This window comes from Protopterus annectens, chromosome 8.part0, assembly GCF_019279795.1.
Source record: "Protopterus annectens isolate FY-2018-M chromosome 8.part0, PAN1.0, whole genome shotgun sequence".
In the NCBI taxonomy this organism is placed as follows: domain Eukaryota; kingdom Metazoa; phylum Chordata; order Ceratodontiformes; family Protopteridae; genus Protopterus; species Protopterus annectens.
In genome coordinates this window covers 1,389,216,748-1,389,238,989 of record NC_056741.1, presented here as the reverse complement: position 1 = coordinate 1,389,238,989, position 22,242 = coordinate 1,389,216,748, and the positions used below count along the sequence as shown (strand labels likewise).

The 22,242-nt window shown below is 41.4% G+C and overlaps 1 protein-coding gene across 1 annotated transcript in view; it reads right to left on the bottom strand.

Moving 5' to 3' along the window:
- LOC122809451 (nicotinamide N-methyltransferase-like) overlaps positions 1-22,242 on the bottom strand; it is a 226,720-nt gene that overhangs the window by 32,375 nt on the left and 172,103 nt on the right. The window contains exon 2 of the mRNA XM_044080971.1: positions 7,234-7,441. Coding sequence (XP_043936906.1) covers positions 7,234-7,441 — 208 coding nt within the window. The remainder of the gene's footprint in view (positions 1-7,233; positions 7,442-22,242) is intronic.

The window sequence follows — 22,242 nt, the reverse complement described above, 5'->3', positions numbered from 1 at the left end:
ACTGCTACTGACAAGCCTCTCGGATGAGGTAAAGTCACTCACCCTCACATCTTGGGTTCTATTTGAGAACCAATTCACTATCCAATGAGTTACCGAGGGATTGGCATTTAGCAGGGATAGTTTAACTGTTGTGGGATAGTGTCAAACACCTTTATGATGTCTGGATATGTAATGTGCACTGTTTTGCCCTCATCCATTGCTTCAACCAAGTTATGAAGGCAGGATCTTCTCTTGAAAGATCTGAAATGGGTTGACTCGAGTCTATAGGTTGTCTATATCCTTATTTATTAATTCCATAATCATCCTTTCCATAACCTTACAGATGAGATAATTATCTTATTCCACTGAAGTCCCAAATCTGTGCAGGTAAATAACTGCTACTGTCCGGCATTCATCCAGCATGAAGTTTTTTTTTAGGCTGATACAGACCAACTCCTGTAGGGAATCAGACAACTCATGTTTCAGACTGACCAGTAGGCAGTCAAGTATGCTATATTACCCCATAGACATGGTGGTCTTGGCCATATACAGCCTCTGAGAACTTGTTTTTGTGAGGTTTGAGGGGTGCAGGTTTGGGTATGTGATCTGAGAATACTGGGGGGGGGTTAGATCGGAGCTAAAATTGTTCTGTAGTAGATTAGCTGTGTTGTCTGGATCCAAATATGTGACATCACTTACTATTAGCTCTGTACAGTGCTGGGCAATCTTTCTGATATTTCTAACACTTAGGTGGCTATTTTTACCTCATATGTGGCTTTGTTTGGTTTGATCAGGGTCTGTAGTTCCCTGTTTAGTTTACAAAGACTGTTTTTGGCATTTAGAGAGTTAAATTTATTTTTGCATGTAATGAATTTCTTCACTCATTATACTGCCTGTTTATATTTGGTTTCTGCCAGAGGGGTTTATTTTGTATTTGGCATTTGGTTATTTCTGTTATGGTTAGATACATCTATACAGCTGCTAACATGCATGTAGAATTTGGCAGTGAAGTATTCCAAAGAAGCAGTTATGTGTGTGTGTGTGTGTGTGTGTGTGTGTGTGGGGGGGGGTCCATCAAGATGGAAGGAAGTTTTGAAATTAGCCAGGTCATCATTCAGTTTTTGTAACTTAATTTAACAACTTAATTTGGCAAGACAGACCAGACAAAAAGGGCGGTGGTGTGGCAATATTGTTTAAAATAGCCTATTAATATCTAAAGTAGAACTTAAAGTCCCAGCTATTAAAAATGCCGAATTCCTATTTATCAAACTACAAATAAATAACAAAAATATATGCAGCTAAGAAGTGGTTACATCCCACCAGGGAGTAATCTGTAGAATATTTCCTTCACTGGCAAACTGAAAACTCAACCCACGGAACCATTGTTCTCGGTGACATTAACATTGATTGGCTCAACTGCTCCTCTCCTAATCCGGTAACTTTATCAACCTGTTTGGATACAGCCAAATTATTCAGCAGCCTTCCAGGATTGATAGAAACAGTAATAGAGTCTTTTAGATTGGATACTACTTAATAACCCCCACCCTCCTACTATGCTGGTATACTACCAGACTCTCTCAGTGACCACCAGCCCACTTTTCTTCTCAAATATAAATCACACCACAACTCCAATCCCATATTCCAAACTATTAGGTACAACAAAAACTTTAATCTCCTTAGATTCAAGCAAGAACTTAAACAACTTAACTGGTCTACCCTCTATCAATTACCTCTAGATGAAGCAGTTAATCATTTTAACACTAATTTCTTGACAATCCTAAACACACATGCCCCAGTTATAATAACTAAAGTAAAACCCAAAACAAAAATAGCACCATGTCTAACCAAAGATACAAAGATAAAAATCTCACAAAGGAATAAAGCATGGACAATTTGCAAGACAACTAACCAACAGCTCAACAAAAATACCAGTAACTACACAACAGCACAAAAAAGGCAGTACTAAAAGATGAGAAGGACTATTTCCTCAACCTACAAAACAATCATGAGAACAATTCCTGGAAATTTTGGGCTGGTATAAATAAGATACTGCATCCTGGCAAAGCAAGCACCAGTTCTCCAAATATCAATACCCCTGTCACAAATGTTACCGAATCTTTCAATAAATTCTTTACCGAATCAATTGAAGGAATGGTCCCCCAACAAGATAATACCCCAACTAATAAAATTCAAAACATTAGCCCACCAAATACTACATTCTATCTCAACCCAAACCCCCAACAACTATATTAAAAAACTCCCCACTAAATTAAAACCCACTACTCTAGCCGCTGACTCTCTACCTGCTGAATACTTACAAATAGCAGCAGAAGAAATAGCTATACCTGTTTCCATCCTCATTAATCAGTCTGTTGCCAAAGCCATCATTCCTTCAATCTGGAAAACAGCCTACATTATTCCCCTACATAAAGGTAGTAATTCTACAGAAATGTCTAACTATCGTCCCATTGCCATACTGTCCCCTTAGCAAAAATCCTAGAAAGATGTATCCACCATCAACTTATGGGATATTTATTAAAACACAAACTCCTTTCCCACACCCAGCATGGTTTCCGTCCTGCCCACAATACCAGTACTGCCTTATCAACTTTTACTAACATGGTGAACCACAACAGAAATACTGGCAAACTGACATCTGGAGTATTTTTGAATTTGTCAAAGGCCTTTGATATGATCAACCATGAAAAGATCATACATTTCCTCAGTAATCACGGCTGTGATTTGAAGACTATTACCTGGTTCCAAAATTACCTTATGGGTAGGAAACAGGCAGTACATTGGGATAACAAACTGTCATCATTGCTACCTGTCTCCCTTGGTGTTCCACAAGGGTCCATATTGGATCACCTATTGTTTTCCATATTTACCAAGACCCACCACACCTCCACCAATGATGCTTCAATAATTCAATATGCAGATGACTCCATACTACTCTGTACAGCAGACTCTATGAATCAACTGCTTTCAGTCACCCAAAAAGCTTTTTATTCTGTGGAATCCTGGCTTGTCAACCATAAATTACTCCCCAATCCTAAGAGAACAAAACTACTAGTATTCACTTCATCCCGTACTGCCATTTTAGCAAATTCCTTTAGGATAGTCCCCAGGAACGGGACCATTATTACTCCTGTCTCAAATACAAAACTATTGGGAGTTACCATTGACAATAATTAGAAATTTGATATCCATATTAACCAAACCATTAAAAACACTCACAAAAAACTAGGCAGCCTTTATAGGCATAAACCCTTCCTTACCCCCTCAGCTAGACTTGCAATAGTACTTGCCCACCTTCTCTCCACACTTACATAAGCCTCTCCTATTCTAACCAACATCTCCAAAACTGAGTTACACAAGCTGTCTACATGTTACCATCAAACAGCAAAATTTGCAACAGGGTCTATACACAATACCCATCACTGCAAAAACCTCAAATCTCTAGGATGGTTAGAATTTTCCCACCTCCTGACCTATAATCAACTAATACTTACCCATAAACTCTTTCATAGCCCAGACAAAATACCAGCACTCACAAACCTGCTCCAACCTCACTGCAATTCAAGAAATCTCCACTCTAGTGTTAAATTCCAAGTCAAAGTCACCAAATCTAATAACTTAGCAGGTGACTCACTCTATTCCAACTGTATTGCTAGGATTTGGAACTCTCTTCCTCCCAGCATTATGTTGGAAAACTCTCAATCCTCCTTCAAGAAAATTATAAAAGGCCACTTCAATGTAAACTGGTTATGTCCCTGTTCTGCACCTGGGTGAACAATATCCTCCTCATTTCACCCTTTCCTCTTTCCCAATAAGCTCCATATCTAACCTCTATTTGGAAAGGCCTACTCTATTAAGATATAGCTGTTTATATACAATCTACAGTTCTTACCTCCACCCATTTCTTCTCCAAATCTCATCTGCTATCAGTGTTTAGACTGTATACAAAGTTTATCTGTATTAATGTCCTATAGTTCTTGTTGAATATAATTTTGTAAATTCTTAGATGTTCTTAGGCCTCATACTATTGACTGTATAACAAGTATCTTTGCACTTCTAATTATTATGTTTAAACTGTTTTCATATTGTATGTTGGAGCTTTTCTCCCCGGGCTTCCGCTGAAAGCAGACATGTGTCCAGTTGGACTTTCCCAGTCAACAAATGTAAAATAAATAAAATAAATTGTAGGTTATCCTTTACATAACCACACTGTAGCAAAAAAAAAAACAGGTTTATTCGATTCTCTAGCGCCTCGGCTATGAAACAGCCTTCAAGGAGTACAACCATACACAGAATACATTCACCTATATATACATCCGACAGTTCTAAATCACACTAATTAAATAATTAAGCAATTATAATTGCATCATTCATCTTAAAAAAAATTTAAAAGGGCAGTTTGAATTAAATTCATCACATAACACTTTTCCAACATAGCCGAGGTGCTAGAGAATCGAATAAACCTGTCTTTTTTGGCTACAGTGTGGTTTTCATAGTTGGAACACTTATTTTGTGCTTTGTGTCGTGGTGTATCCTTTGCATTACCTCTGAATAAAAGGTATTTGAAGATGCTTCAGGTTTTATTCTTAATGATGAATGTGATTGACTTGTGCTCTGATATGACCAGTAAGGAGGTTACAATTGTTGGGGAGTAAAGCTGCTTCATATTGGTATAAATCATGTCCATGATTTTATCTCCCCTTGTATCTACTCTGAATGACACCAGAAGCTAAGACAATTGCTGAAATCAATCTTTTGTTTATATTGCACCATCCTTCTTGGTGATGGCAGAATGCTGCTCAAGGCTAGGTTCATAGCAGCCTTTGGCACGTGTTTTTTGAGCTGTCTTCATATACTCCAGGAAGGTATGTTTCAAGTCATGCACACCCATGTGTACTATGACTGTGTCATATGTGTACTTGTGGTGCAAGGACACGAGTGCTTGCATGATGTGGTGAAGCATGGAACCCAATAGGCAGTTGACCGTGACCCTCTCTATGCACAGCCTGGTGGCTGGTGCATCAGTGTATCTCACTATGAAGTCACCCATGACTAAGATATCAGATTGTGTGGAGGTTTACCTTATGGGCTTTTAAACCAACTCAGTGTGACTCTGAGATGTATGTTTCATGGTCAGTGCTACCTGTGATGCGTGCTTGTACGTTTGCTGAAAGTACTTGTTTCTTAGGTTACATTTCAGAGGCCGTTGTGGTTTGGGTACATTACTTTTAAGAACTTCAGTATATCTAGGACTGTGTGTCTGGTCTAAGTTGTGAGTGCTTTGTTAAGTGTTGTCTTGTGTGGTACTGATGATCTGCTTGTTATTTGTTGAGCCTTTGTGAAAAAGCTTTGCCTTCAATAACATTACTGCATCTCTCACACAACGTGCCTGCTGGTTTAAATAGTAGATGGTTGCGAGTAAACATGAGACAACTGATGCATTGTCTCAGGATGCCCATTTCAACCAGGCTGGCTACACAGATGGTTGGAAAGTGCACATCCATCATTCCAGGTACTAACTATTGTAGACTTAAGGGGCGTTGTCCTTACAGGTTTAGAATACTTTTACTGGTGATGTTACTTGTCTAAAACAAACAATCTGAAGTCTATACACAGAGCAACACCCAACCTAGTACAAATCAGAGCCTGGGACTAGATCCTCCGAGACTTTATAGACTAGGCAGAGGTCCCCTCTCAAAAGTTGATAGGGCACAGAAATGAGTGAGAGTGCTTTAAGGCACTCTGGGTAGTTCAAAATGAACATGTCCATGATTGTCTTAGCAAAGAAACATTGCAGTCTGTCAAGCTGGGGTCATATGCTTACATAAGTATATACCAAAGGGGAAATTATACTCAATAAGTGGCCTGATAAGGGAGGAATACTGAGAGATGATGACTTCCTTGCATCTAGAAGATCTACTCATGGTATTGTTGTATCTTTCAGCTTTTCCCGGTTAGGGGTTGCCACTCTGGTCCGCTAATGATTGGCAGTAGATTTTTTACGTACCGACTTGCCAGGCCTGATGCACAACCTTCAACGAAGGTACGCCCATTCACGCATGTATCCACACAGAAGACGCTTTAGCTGAGAATCGAACAGGACAACGTCTTACTGTGAGGGGACAACGCTACAGCAGCACCACCATAATCTGTATAAAAGGACCTCCTAATAACAGTGGTACCATGTTAGTCAAAAGATAATTCATTATCAATGAAAATGCCCAAGTCTATAATGACTGAGTTGGGAGTGTTACTTATGTGCTTGCCAAAGGACACAATGGTGCATTTCTTGGCATTTAATTTGAGGCCATTGTCTAAACATCACTTGTTAGTGTGCATTAGGTCCCACTAGAGAATCCGATGGTCAATTGTGGTGTTTATGACAACTCCCAGTTTGCAATCATTACCCACAGGCCCTTAATACTGACATTGATGCCTGAGATATAAATACAAATGAGGAGTGGTCCCAGTACAGTACCCTGGGGTACACCAACAGGATATTTGGATGAGTGCATACCTTCAACACTAAGACTCGGTTTATCAGTAAACCAGTTTGCTATCCAGTGAGAAACATACAGCTTTACATTTAGTTTGATTAGCTTATCAAGAATGGCAAAATGCGGAATGATATTAAAGGCTTTGGCAAACTCCAAGTACACAATGTGAACTGCTTTCCCTGACTGCAATGCCTCAGTAATTTGTTGCGCTTCTGAAATGAATGTGTTCAGTCTGTGACTCACTAACAGTTAAAACATGTATGAGGAACTGAATTTGATTTAGTGTACTTCTTGAGAAATTAGAAAAAAAATATTCAACCATTTTGCATGGCCTCCTGGGTGTTTTTTTCTTTTTTTGGGGGGGGTGGTATTCCTATTTCCTCCCACTTCCAAAGCAGTCAGTGGACTGGCGACTCTAAATTCTGTCTGTTAGTAGGAGTATAGTGTGTGTCCCTTGCTTAGAAAATAACATGGATAGGGGTGTCTGTTCTTAGATTCACTCTAGAAGTTGGACAAGACTTGTCAGTCTGGATGGATGGATTGTTCCTAAGCAGCTACCCTCATTTGTATGTGTAATAGAAGAGGTTGTCTTACTATAATCTATAACAAAGTTATCAAATTCTGAAATCCAGGCATGAATGAAAACATGACAGCACAAATCAGGCAAGTTCCTTATTCAATGTATCAGCCTATTGTTCAAATATTGTTAGTATAACGAAACTGGAAGATATTAAGATACCTGTTTCCTTCAATTTCACAAATAAATTTTCCAATTGCACTCCAGTCAAAGCAATCTGGGTCATTTCTTATCCATTTTTCAATTTCAAGATGGTTACTGTCAGTATAATCAGTGACAATAATTTCCTCAAACCATTCACAGGCCACCAGAAGCTGGTGAAGGCAAGGGCCTGTTCCAATATCAATCAGTTTCTGACCTTTGACGGAACCTGCAGCAAAATGTTCAAAAACAAGTTGCATATATGTTACAGACGTGAAACTAATGATGAACATGCTCTTTTTAGGATGCTATAAAGAATCAAATATGTCTCATGCAGTCAGATGCTTTCAGAGAGAGACTCCTTCACTACGAAAGCTTATATGATATGATCCATTTCTTCTCCTTGTAACCGCAAAGCTCAGCGCTAAACTGCAGCAGTATGACTCTTACAGCTCAAGACTATAAAACAGCATGGATAAGTAAATGTTTTTGAGAAGGAACAAGACACAATGCACTCCCATACGGATGGGAGTTTTCCTATCCCACCCCTTACTTTTAATATAATCAATACAAGGTCAGTGCACAGTAATGAAAGAACAAGACATTTTGTATTTTAGTGAATCACTTTTTCACCACGAAGCAGCTATATTGAAGGGAACAAAGTAATATACTTCAAACAAAAACAAATTGTTGTTATACAGAGTGACTAGGCAAGCAAGCATGTAAGCAATGACTCCCTAAAACCACAAAGCTCAAGAAATCTGAGCAGCGTAAGAGCATCCTATATTGCAGACTTACTACTGGGAAAGCAATTTGGAAATGGAAATGATATACAATTTATAATGGGTCTACTGACTCAAATGATTGTTTTCCAACATTAGAAGAATTCCCCTTCCCCCCAGAAGATTGGATGGAACACTCTAAAGGAAAAGGTAGTGAATAACACTTGTAATACAGTCAACACCCCGGAGACCCTGCTTTACATTTATGTATGGTTTATTTACAGCGAGGTGTTCATTCTGAAAAGAAAAGCAAGCATAAATCTAAATCTGCATCAAAGTATGTTCATTTTAAAGTCTTCCATAAGAAAATAACAGTTTACACTTTATAGTCCTTCCTGTCTATCAAAAAACAATCTGGTCATGCTCATTTACCACCAAGTAAAAAAACGTCCCTCTCCCTAATAGGCAGACATCCCTAAATCAGTCTCACTGTCTTTCAAGTTTTTCCCTTCCTCTCTCTCTCTCTCTGTGCAACACAGGCTAATGTCTCATCCTCCATTTTAATATGAAGGTGGCATATGTGTATGTGGCGGGGGAGGGGGTATGGGTGCCTGGAGGGGTATGAATGGAGTTATGTATTTGTGTGATTGTGTGTCTGCCTGGGTGGTCACAGTAGGCTAGGTAGGGGATCAAAAGTGTGGATGTGTTATCTCAAAGCATGCATGCGGGTGAATGGGTGAGTGAGTAAGGGAATCCCACCGATGTGACTGTGACAGTTGGGGATACTAAGCAGATGTCTGCGTGAGGGCAGGAAAGTGTGTGTGTATACATCTCTAAATGTGTGGGTGTGTGTCTGGGGGCACCTCTGCCAACCTGCTGCATGGTCTGCCAGAGGAAATTACCACCAGAAAGTGCTAGTTAGTGTAGGCAGTAATAAACAAGGATTTAGAGATGTGCAAATTAGCTAATAATAAGTTTTTCTCGTTGTAGCTAAAGTTATCTCTGAATCATGTTTTCTACAGTTTAGACACTGTATACAGCCACTGTTGTTTTCTCTGAAGCCCAGCCATACTGTTGAGTAAAGATTACCTTCTATATCTGATAATGATTCAAAAATGGAGGCAGAAAGTCCTGAATTAGATTAAGGTAAGTAGATAGGTGATGGTTTTCACACAATGGAAAATCCTGCCTGAAGAAAGCAAATACCTCAAAGTATTACAAAATAAATACAAAATGTTGTTCAAGAAACATGCATTTTATTTTTACAAATGAAACATAATGAAAAAAGTAATAAGCCGAAGCATATCATCCTGTAAGGTAGGTGAAGGCTATGCAGTCTTACTCAGCACTGTACATACATATACAATAAAGTAGGTACATTCCTGTGTATGACGCAGAAAATGAGAATGTAATACAACAAAGTAGGTACATTCCTGTGTATGATGCAGAAAATGAGAATGTAATACGACAAAGTAGGTACATTCCTGTGTATGACGCAGAGAATGAGAATGTATTTGAAATCAGCATTTTAAGCAAGATTCTTACAGAACTAAAAAGTACAATTCAAGCCTTTTTTATGAAGAGATAAAACTTAATATGTCGTAACAAACACAAAGATGTCACGATAAAATTAATTATCTTGTCATATTAAAAATTCTTATTCAGTTTACAGAGTTTGAAGAAGAAATAAGTGAAGAGGAAACATTTTTCGAAAAGATGGAAGAAAAATTAGAAAAAGGATTGCAAGCTGTAGAAAAAGATTAAGCTGCTAAATCCGAAATCTAGAAACTGAGTACTGAATGGATGTTTGTTCTATTAAATAGTAACTGAAACCACTGAAAGATTTACAGTGCTACTCTGAGAAAATATTATATCTGCTTTATTTGTATCCGCCTGGGAAGACATGATTGACAGACTACAATGCTTTGCCAGAGATGGCCTGCATCTGTCTCCCTTGGGCTTCAGGCTCCTGGCAAAACCTCTTGCCTCCCCCATAGTGCCTTTTTTAGGCAATGCCATGAGGTCAAAACTACCAACATGAAAATTTCATCAAAACGCAAATTAAAGGTCATGCTGTTAAACACTAGCACCGTAAACATGAAACTCCACTCATTGCAAGCATTCTTAACAATGGAAGTTGCTGACATTTGTGCAGTCACAGAAACCTGGTTCAAAGCTGCGGAGAGCACCCCAGCCATACCAGGTTACTCATCCTATCATACATTCAGACCCCAAATCATGGGCAGCAAAGCAAAATGAGGTAGAGTTGCAATATATATAAAAGACATATACACCTCAAGGCTGGTCAAACAGTATGATGCACAGTAAACACTCCAGGTGCAGTTAACAATTGACAAGACCTGTATTCAAATCATAGCTACTTACAGGCCTCCAACTCTGACTCAAGATGCTCACTCCACCTATCGGACATCTTCAAATCTATCAAGATTCAACCTTTTACCCGGATCATGGGTGACTTTAACTATCCAACCATAGATTGGAAGAACTAATCATGCCAAAACACAAATGCCAAGAGATTCCTTGATTTTGTCAATGCAAATGCCTTTGACCAGCTGGTCAACACCCCCACAAGAGATGACAATATCTTGGACTTGTTATTAACCAACATGAGTAACCACTGCAGCATCCCTACAGTGTCATTCTCCCTGGTAAGATCCAACCACAAAGCACCCCCCCCCCCCCAGATAGGGAAAAACAATAAACTTTTCCAAAACTATTACAACCTCCTGAGGGAAGGTATAAACAGCTTCACAGCCTCCTCCCTCTCTATAGGAACTGGCACATATGTCCAAACCAACACCAAAGTACTATACGAGCATTTATATAGCTGCATGGAATCAGGAATACCTGACAGGACAAAATCCTCCTTCTCAATAAAGAGTAAATCTATCTGGTGGACATCTGCAATAAATAAACTCTATAACAAAAGAAAAAAAATTGCTTTCCATGACCAAGAAAGACCAGGTGCTCATTTGGAAGCAATCTCTCCTTAGCCTGAACAAGCAAATAAGAGCACTAGTGCAATCTTCCAAAGCAAACTTCAAGTCCAAATTGGCCACATCTACTAAAGACAATCATAAGGCCTTCTTCACATATGTCCGCAATCTCAAAAGAAGCACCCAGATCTGCTCAGAACTGGTGGTCAAGGGCTCCACATGCTCAAACACTGTAGATATAGCCAACCTGCTGGCAGACAGGTTCAGTGAAAATTTCACCCCTCTGTCCTCCATAAGTAAATCAGAACATCCCCAGCACTTGTCCCCTCCCCTTATCTCTAGGGAGCAAGTCATCAATGCTCTCTCTAAGGCAAAAAATACAGCCTTCATGGGACCCAAAAATATCCCAGGTTACATGCTACATGAACTCAGACAGGAACTTGCAGCACCATTAGGCACCCTATTCAACCAAAGCCTGAGTACCAATTTCATCCCAGCTGAGTGGAGGACAGCCTCTGTCATCCCTTTGCACAAAGGTGGAGCATCCACCGATCCAGGAAATTATAGACCCATCAGCCTAACCAGCCTGATCTACAAGGCCATGGACCGGATTATCATGGACCTCATTAACAAGGAAATTGGCAACCTCCAAACACTCAATCCCACACAGTTTGGTTTCCGCAAGGGGAGTTCATGCCTGTTAAATTTGGTCAACTTCTTTGAGACAGTCACCAAAGCCATGGATGAAGGGAAGATGATGCACACCATCTAACTTGACCTGGCCAAATACTATTCCCCATTTGGGTATAATAGATAAATTCTCTCAACTAGGCATCAATCCATATGTTACCAGATGGGTAGCAAACTGGCTCACTGATAGAACCCACCTATTCAAAATAGGGGGAAGCCACCTCAAGCAATAGACCTGTAATGAGCAGTGTACACCATGAATCGGTCTTGGGGGCTTCTGCTGTTCGGGATATACTTTTCTGAGGTGCAGGCCAAAACCAATGGGCTATGGCTGACCAAGTCTGCAGATGACTGAAGCTGGGCATTGTCATCAATTCAACTAGTGATGTGGACATCCTAAAAGAGGGCTCACCCAAACAAATGACTGGTGCCAGAAACATGGCCTCAAGCTGAATGCCAAAAAATGCCTCATCATCCCCTATGGGGAAAGTGACATCCCCACAAATTATCACATAAACAACAAGGTCCTAAGCACGCAATCAGTTGTGAGGGACTTGGGCACCCAGGTTGATAGCAAACTGACTTTTGGCCACCCTATTGCCTGCATTGTACAGAAAGCTTTCTGCATGGCACACCTCATTACTAAGGGTATCTCATCCAGGGACAAGGTGGTCATGACATCCCTATATTCTACCCTTATAAGACCCATTATTAAGTACAATGCCCCTTTTGGCATGTACCTCACAAAGCACATGCAGCAGCTGGAGAGACCACAGAGGTTCCTCACGAGGAGCATCCAGGGCCTCAAACATCTACCCTACACAGATAGGCTAAAGGCCCTGTCCCTCTACTCAGTCTCATACAGACTCCTCAGAGATGACCTCTGTCTGGCATACAAAGCAATCTCAGACCCCGCCTTGATGGGACTGCTGCATAGCCGCAAGTCAAGCTCTACTCAAGTAACCTGCACACACGGCCTTAACCTGGTTTGTGACATCAATAGGACTTGCTGGCAGGGCATATTTATGTCTCAGAAACTCCCCCTTCTGTGGAACAGACTTCTTCACCACGTCAAGCAGAGTACCTCATTAACCTTTTTAAAGTGCAACCTGGATAACTGGATGGGGAACAGAAAATACAACCCTGGGATTCCACCTGTGTCCCTGCTGGACAGGGGCATTGGGTGCTGACTTCTCTGAACATGGGCTAAATTCTTGGCTAGGCTTGTAAGGGCCTCAGGGCTAATGTGTATTTAATTAAAAAGCAAAAATTTACTGACATATGGGGTGGGAAAGTGTTCTGGTCTTTGGGAAGAAGAACATTTGAGGATGATTATATTAATATGAAAAAGTAAATTTAGAGCTTAAAAATTATACAGTAGTAGTTGTGCTGGCCAGGGCATTAGTGTCAGATATGTTTGCATACAAATGTGTTAGTAACATTAATTCCTGTATTTCCTCCCATAACAGATACATTTTGAAATCTGGTGTTAAAACATTTGAAAATATTTGTTAATAAATGGGATTTTTACACGTGTTTATGATTTTTAAGCATTCTTTTGAAAAAATAAAGTTTGCAAAATGGAGGAAAGGAGTTGTAAAGTACTAAGACATATCATACATAGTGCAAGTTTAAAGGCTGCACGGCAAATGGAAGAATATTAAAAATAGATCAGCTATTTTACAGGTGTATTACAGGGAGGTAATTGGGTTGGAGCAGAAATGTGGATTTTTTCTCACCAAGAGCAGCACACATAATGTCTGGAAAAGGAAATTAAGCTCAAAACTGATGGAGGTCTTGGGAGACATTGAGTTTATGGAGAAAGAAGAAGTATAGGGGTGTTGAGGTAGATCATTATGTTTGGATCATGTGAATATGAGGTAAATGAAGGAGATGTATGGTATTTGGGAGGAGTGTTAGAAGCGAATGTTGAACAGTGACACTAAAACAAAAACAAATATGTTGCAGGATGACTTGGTACAACCACAGACGCTGTTAAATACTTTCATCTAGATAATATACAAACTTCGTTGGAACAAATTGCAATCGGTCACAAATTAAATAAATACTGCAAGAATCAGATGACTAAAAACAATATACAATCATCTGACAATCAAATTCATATAAAATGCATATAAAAACTTTTAATAAAAATAATAATTAATACAAATACGTTAACTTATATATAGAAATATTTTCTTAGAAGCATAAAACACAGTAATAATTTCACAGCCCTTAACTTTAGGAAGCTATTTATAGAGATATGCTCATACAGTCCTGGAACATTACACCAGTGTTTGATATTAACTGCCAGATGAGCTCCCTGTATTATTCTTTTCCAGTGCCCTCCTGCATGATTAATAGCTATACCCTCCATAACAGTGGATGCAAATTTAGTAAAACTACTGAATTCTTGTGCATGCTTACTTAAGGCAATATTAGGATACTTTTTCTCTGTATCATAAACATGCTCATAAATATGCTTCCTCAGACTTCTGTCAGTCTTACCAAATGCCTCAAGATATGCAGTTAGCTATATATACCAAACCTATAGTAGCACATGTAAGATGCCCTTTAATATGGACAGTTTTGTTATCATAACCCTTAAGATTATGCCTTTAGTAACTTCAGTCCTCACTGATTTGCCAAAAACCTCAAGTTTTATGTGGAACAGTCCAAAAATAGGAGGAAAAATCTGGACGTTCTGTGAAACTCTGGACAGTTGAGAGGTATTAGCAGACTGCACATATAATCAAGGAACATAAGTAGTTCAGGGGATTATCCATCACAGGGAGAGTGTATTATCCATGGAAGGGAAGGGGGTAAATTTGTGGTAGGATGCTACTGTGAAGGGGATGGATCTATGTAGTGAAACTGATGAAGCAATGAGGTAACATCAATACATTTTAAAACAGATGCTAAAGACAGGATCATAGTCACACAGGCAATCATATACAGCATCAGCAACAATGATGTAACAACAGATTAAAGAGAGAAAATAACCAGCCAGTGTTAGACTTGCCCCCTCCCCCTTGTCTACCACTTCCTACATACGGAGAAGAATATGTTGACATATATCCTAGGAATGTTAAACCAATGTGATGGCATTAGGCAGCAGTATGTCTTAGAAAATGATAACTATAGTAAGGAGTGGGACACTGCCTGATGCAAAAGATTATAACTATCATCTGGTGCTGATCAAAGTTAGAGCCTATCTCAGAAACATGAAGCAAATGGTTACCACTAATACACTTTCTTACAGTGTGTCACCTTGACCGACCTTCTCAATCCATCTTTCTTTGCTGTCTCACCCTACACCTGTTCTTTCATGACTTCCTTTTCTCTGAGTTTTCTTGCATTGTAATACTTCACCCTTTTTAACTGACCACATCGTTCAGGGGTAGGTCATTTGATAGCACTGCAAGTGGCATGGATTTAACTAATTATCTAGGTGCAGAAGATCTGACCAATAATTAATTTTTCCAGATGCTTAGATGCCTTTTCTGGTGAAGGTGGGCAGAAAATAACCATTCAGTCCAATGATGAGCACTTAGAAATACCTGGGGTAGCTGGAGGTAGGCAGATTCCAGGGTGCCAGCTTGCTGTTGGACAGGTGAATATATATACACTTTACAGAATGATATTTATACAACAGTGGTATATCATAAAAGAAGAACTGAGAATAACTATTCCACAGACTAAAGTGTCACTGAAGAATGACAGTTCTAGGTGTTTTCCTCTCCTGATGTTATCCACTAATATAGCCTGCTGTCAAAAGAATGCAATAAATGACCCCAGGAGCTTAAGCTGGATGTCAGTGACAGAACTGAAGAATACTTTTCCCCATTTTTGAACGCTTACAGTTAACAGGCAAGGGAAACATGGTGTATCTGCTTTCATCAAGAGATGTCTAACTTGATTTCTTTCCTTGACCAGAGCAGACCATCCACATTAAAATATTCATTCTTAATATATATTTTCTTTTTTTTTGCACCACCTCTTAAGTTTATTTTATATCCAAACCAAAGGGTAAAAAGGTCACTCATAAAAACTATTCAGGAAAAACTGCACAAAAAACTCTGGCTTCACTGGCTTGAATGTACCCACAAAGACTTTAAAAGAAAAACAGCCATGGACATTTAGAAGCTATGTAGCTGAAACACTTATTTCCTTAATGGGTCATTTAAGCAATAACTCATGCCTGGGTGTGGGAAATGTTGGATTTATGCACGGTTTGCCCTCGTGACCAAACCACACCAACCGTAAATCCAGCATTACCCACACCCAGGTGTGGGTTATTCCTTTTATACAATGACATTATTTAAGAAAAAAAATACTTACTTTTCTTAAATAATGGCATTGTATAATGCCTCCATGCTGCCCTTCCACAGCTGTCTGGTATTCTGTGGCAGTTCTGATGTACTGCGCATTCGTATGCTTACACAGTACATCAGAGCTGTGTGTGGAAGCAACGAAGAAAGAAAGATCTCCATTGATTTTTAAAAGCTGTCTCGCTATGTTAAACTCATTTAACATGACGAGACAGCTTTAAAAAAAACTACTTATCCAAGTTCGCAGATGACTGCAAACTGGGCGCCATAATCGACTCTCCAGCCGACACAAGCATCCTCCAAAAGGGCCTCATAGAAACAGACAACTGGTGCCAGAGCCATGGCCTCAAGCTAAATGCCAAAAAGTGTATAGTCATCCGCTTTGGCAAAAACAAAGTGCCCACAAATTACCACATAGGTGATAATCCATTAAGTACAGAAGAAGTAATTAGGGACCTGGGAACCCAAGTTGATAGCAATCTCTCATTTGACAACCACGTGGCCAAAGTGGTTAGAAAAACATTTTATATAGCCCACCTAATCATGAAGGGATTCACATCTAGATCAGGGGAGGTCATCGTGCCTCTTTACTCATCCCTCATCAGGCCCATAATTGAGTACAATGCCCCTTTTGGGATGTACCTTACCAGACACATACAGCAACTGGAAAGACCCCAAAAGTACCTCACCAAGAGGATCAAAGGGCTCAAACAGATGCCATATGCTGCCCGGTTAAAGAAACTCCAGCTCTACTCAGTGGCATACCGCCTGTTCAGAGGCGATCTGTGCCTGATGTATAAAGCCATGTCCAACCTGGAATTAATGGACATGCTGCACCTCAGAAAATCCAAATCCCATTGAGCTACGCACTCGAGAGACTTGAACCTCAGCACTGAAATAAATAGGACATGCTGGAGGGACAGATTCATAACCCAGAGGCTCCCTTCACTCTGGAATAAAATCCCAGTCCAGGTTAGGCAGAGTCCCTCATTGACTCTCTTCAAGTGGAATCTTGATGAGTGGATGGGAGATCATAGGTTTACCCTGGGTATCACTTTTGTGTCACTGTTAGACAGAGGCACAGTATACTAACCTCGAAAAAGGGCATAGCAAAATAAATTTAAAATGGGTGGCGAAAGCCAAACACATTCTGGCTAGGCTTATAAATGCCCTAGGGCAGATGGCCTAGTATGAACCTATGAACCTATGAACCTATAGCAAGATAGCTTTAAAAAAGCAATGGAGATCTTCCTTTCTCCGTTGCTTTTTTAAAGCTGTCTCGCTATGTTAAACTCATTTAACATAATGAGACAGCTTTAAAAAAAGCAACAGAGAAAGGAAGATCTCCGTTACTTTTTTTTAAGATATCTCGCTATGTTAAACCCGTTTAACAGAGCGAGATTACAGCAACGGAGCCTTGTTGTGGAGCAGTCATGGGTATATGTGGGATAGCATGATCAATGCAAACCTTACACATGCTCATAGAATGCAATTGTCAAGGATTATGCAGAGTGGCCAGTATAGTCCCCCAGCATGGGTCCTTTGAAGTCGTCCACCCCAGTCTTCACAAGTGTAGAGTCTGCTTGTGCTAAACACAGTTTGTGTGCAGTGACAATCTTGCCTGGGGGTGGGGATGGGATATGGATGTCCAGGGAAAGGTGGGCATGGTCAGATATCAACAATGGTGGTCTACCTCTGGTGTGGAACAGTGAGTACCCATGTTGCAGATGGACAGGTGCAATATGTATTCCCCCATGTGGCTGTGGTGTGTGGTTCTGCCATAGCACATGGACCCACAAATGGTAGTGGCTGTAGGGTAAAGTGGTAGAGGCCTGAGTAGTTCCCACACACAATATGCCTGTACCTGATGTTAACAATTGGAACGGTGTATGTGAACACCTGCATGTCCCGGCACTGTTCCCTGGGAAGCTAAGTGTGTGTCCTGGATGTGGGAGTGGTGTTCTGGACTGGTTGTGTTGTGTGTTACAGGTCCTGTGGTCACGAAGCATGGAATAGAACATAACCTGCCAGTGCGATGTGCATATCTGACCCTGACATATGTGGCTGCAAATGCATATATATATGCTATCCCCCACCTGACAGATAGTACTAGATGTACATACCTCTGTAGGAATAAAGATGTCAGCACCCTATAAGTACAGCAGGAGAAGGGAAACCTTTACGTAATTTGAATAGCGCGCTCTGTTAATGTGTCTGTCATGAGTGTCATAACATAGTTAGGTAGGGGTTTGAATCCTGCAACTGCCCAGTGTGTGTGGAGGGGGGTTAGTGTGTGTGCAAGTCTTTGTGTGGGCGATGTCCCTTTTGGCAACTGTAAAAGCACTCTACAGGATGCACATTCCCCTAGCTAAGCACGGATGTTGTCAGCACCCTATAAATACAGCAGGAGAAGCGAAACCTCCCAGAAATTCGAATAGCGCACTCTGCTAATGTGTCTGTCATGGGTGTCATAACATAGTTAAGTAGGGGTTTGAATCCTGCAACTGCCCAGTGTGTGTGGACGGGGGTTAGTGTGTGTGCAAGTCTGTGTGAGGGAAATGTCCCTTTTGGCAACTGTGAAAGCACTCTACAGGATGCACATTCCCCTATCTAAGCACGGATGATATCAGCACCCTATAAGTACAGCAGGAGAAGGGAAACCCCCCCCCCCCCAGTAATTCGAATAGCACACTCTGCTAATGCGTCTTTCTCAAGTGTCATAAAATAGTTAGGTAGAAGTTTGAAACCTGCAAATGGCAAATGTGTGTTTGGATGTGGGGAGTTCGCGTGCGTGCAATTCTGTATGAAAAACATGTGCTTTTATGCAATCAGGAGATCAAACTACATAATGCACATTACCCTTTCCAAACACTGATGATGTCAGCACCCTATAAGTAGAGCCAGTGAAGAGGAACCTCCTAGTAATCCGAATAGTGCACTTCGCTAATGTGTCTCTCTCACGTGTCGTGACATAGTTAAGTAGGGGTATGAATCCTGCAAGTGTGTGTGGGGTAGTAGGGTGTGTGTAACTGCAACTGTGAGAGAACAGATCCTTTTGGCAAATACTACAATACAGCAGATGCTGCATATTCCCCCAGTAAACACAGGGGATGTCACCACACTATCAGCACAGCCAAACAGGGCTAGTTGGCCAATAATGCCAATAGTGCGCTCTGCTACTGGGTCTATTACCATTGTCAGAGTACATATAGGTATGTTTTGGAAACCCACAACTGCCACGTGTGGTTGTGTCACACATTATGACCTTGTGTGTGTCTTTCTGCATAACAATGCATGCCATTGCCTAAACCAGCAATGGCAATGCACACATGATGTATGTGCGTGACACATACACATAAATACCTGTGACCTGCAGTAGTTACTATGTCTGACATGTGCCTCGAGTGGATAAATGGTATTTGCAATGTATAACAATATGACTGTGTCTTACTGTGCAGGGGCCACACGCGGTATGTGTCTATACAGTGTGGGTGTATATGGTAAAGTACCTACAGCAGGGCTTACACATCTGGTCTGGGCCATATAGTCTACATGTAGGTGATGTGCAGGTGCTGCATGTTCCCACCTGTTGTGGGAGGGGTCACATGTTATTCCACTGCAATTCAGTGACCACATGCTGGGAACCCTTCAACTAGTGTGTTGTAGCTACAGTAATGCTCACGCACAATGTTTGGCTGGATGCAGTCCAGCCATATAATGACAGTTCTTGAGACTGTCATATTGCCAGTGTTGTTATGGAGGATAGGTGGGTTTCCTGTGTATGGGAAGGTTGTGTGTGCCAGGCTATGAACCAGAAGGCAGTCCAACACACTGTTAGCTGCACATGAATAGGCCCTGATGCTTTGTGCTGTGCCAACAACCTGGAGGTGTGTGTGTATCTGTGGTGCCTTGGGATACCACCCCCCTGACCATGTCTGTTACATGTGTAGGGGATGACAGGCATGGTATGTGGTATAACCTGGCAGTGATGGGTTGCACCTGTGAGCCATGGATCACAACTCTGGTACTGCACAGACATTGCAGTTCACCGTGCTGAGGACAGTGTCCAGTGCATGCATCTTGCTGTGTACACTGCTGGTGTTGTGTAGCATCACTGTTAGTGTCCTATCCTGTGTGATACCTGCGGAGGTGGCTATGTAATCCATGTCTTGCAGCATAAGGCAGTATGTGTGTATCAAGGGGCTTCGCCAATATACAATGGCCCATGGGTGTCACGTGCAAGCTGCCCCTCGCAAATCATTGTGGCTTCCCTAGCATGTAAGCACACGTTGACAGCCAGTGGATACCCTATGAATGACATTGGAGATTGAGCAGAATGTAGACATAGAACACCCTTCCTACATATAGTGTTAGCATACCTGGTGAGGGTATGATGGCAACCAAGATCAGGCTCATACTGGGCCGTGCCACATGCAGACAGATCCCTTCTATGTTCCCTATCACGTAGTCCAGGGAGGTATGTCTCAGGTCATCCATAGTGGCATGGTCAATGACTGAGTCATATGTGTCCATGCCTCTGACTGACCTGTATACATGTGTTTTGTGGTGGACCATAGTGCCCCACAGGCATATCACTGTGACCTTCACCATGTACAGCCTGTTGAGCGGGACCCCACTGCAGTGGACAAGAGATGTACCTGACACATCTGTCGCAGGTGTGTTGTGTAGCCCTACAGGCTGTGAGTGTGTGGCACACGGGATGTGTGTACCATGTGTGGCATGTGCTCTGTTCTGATGTAACGTATGCCTGTGTGCCATCTGCAGAGGTGTGTGATGCTCAGGCAGGATGCTATTCTGAGTCTCCAAGTATGCCCCAGTGTGTTCAGATTGCTGTCAGTGCAGGTCTATGTCTGACTGGTATTGTAGTCACTGTAGTATGTCATGCCACCTGACAGGGTATGGCATTACTGGGTTCAGAGTGCTCAGTCCCCAGATTGTCTATGTGGTGGCATCCCACACATGTGTTGTATGTTCCTAGCCAGGGATGATGGTTGACTGCATACATGTGGCAGCTGTGACATTGCCACATGACTCACATAACCCACAACTGGACCATAGAGGTGATTCACAGGTTACCTTTGCACATGCTACCCTAGAAGTGTGATTGCCATGGTGCTTACCAATACATAGGGCCAATGGGGAACAACATACTGAAGGTGTGTATGTGTGGGTGTACTGCTACTGATTTCATAGCACTGGCATATATGACTGCACACATGGGTAAATGCCAGATAAGACATGTGCAATGTGTCACAGGCAACGTACATGTGAACAGGACAGACAGTGATGTTCTGTCATGTGTAAACCTGTCATACGTACCCTACGCTATGCAGATGTCACTAGGAGTCCACAGAAGCACTGTAACTCTGCATTACAGGTGGAAGCAGTGTTCCAGGGAACCCCAAGTGAACATGCATGCAAACAAAGCTACAGTAAGCAGGGCTGGAAGTAGTCCATTGTACAACAAAGAAGGGGTAACACTAACAGTAGGTTACAGTGCAAATATGTAGGCACTATCAACATGTACCCAGGAATGCACAGCGCAGATGCCCATGGTAGAACTGATGTTATGTCATAGTTAATTGTGATTTGGATTACATTGGTACTGCACACATATCAACATGCGCAAACATCCACATTGCATAGTTGTTGTGGGAAACTTGCCACCATCACTGTACAAGTCCATCATTGCATATCACTACTTGCATTAGCTTCCCCCCTGTGCTACCCATGTATGTGGCTATCTGTTGACATCCTTACCACCGGTATGCAATAATGTGCAGCTGTTACACTTTGGTATGTACTATGGGTGCAGATACCATTTCAGGACAGTCATACGGTTACTGCATCAGGCATGCTGGAATATACACACAGTCATATCAGCACACTGTACTGTTACCAACATGATACTACTAATACACTTCTATGTAGTCACCCTGTACATCAGCAATGTGTTTACCTGTTCCTGCACTGATGTTGGAGATTGCAGGAGGTGGCACAGTTTCATCATATGCACAGGGTGTGAATTAGGTATGCCTGAGTCTGCCACTGATACCACCAATTGACATATGTGTGTATGTGTGTTGGTGAGGGACAGCAGTACAGGGTGGGGCACTGTTGGTGCAGTGTGTGCGTGTATGTGGTAGCCCTAGGTGTTAACATTTCGCATGTGTATATGCACGCACACAGTTCCACCTCATGGCTGCCTTATACAGGGGTTCGTGGACAGCCACAGACTGCACCTGGCAGGTCATACAGATCAGTGTCTGTGGGCACGGACATGGTACCTGTGCCTGGCAGGTGTGCTAC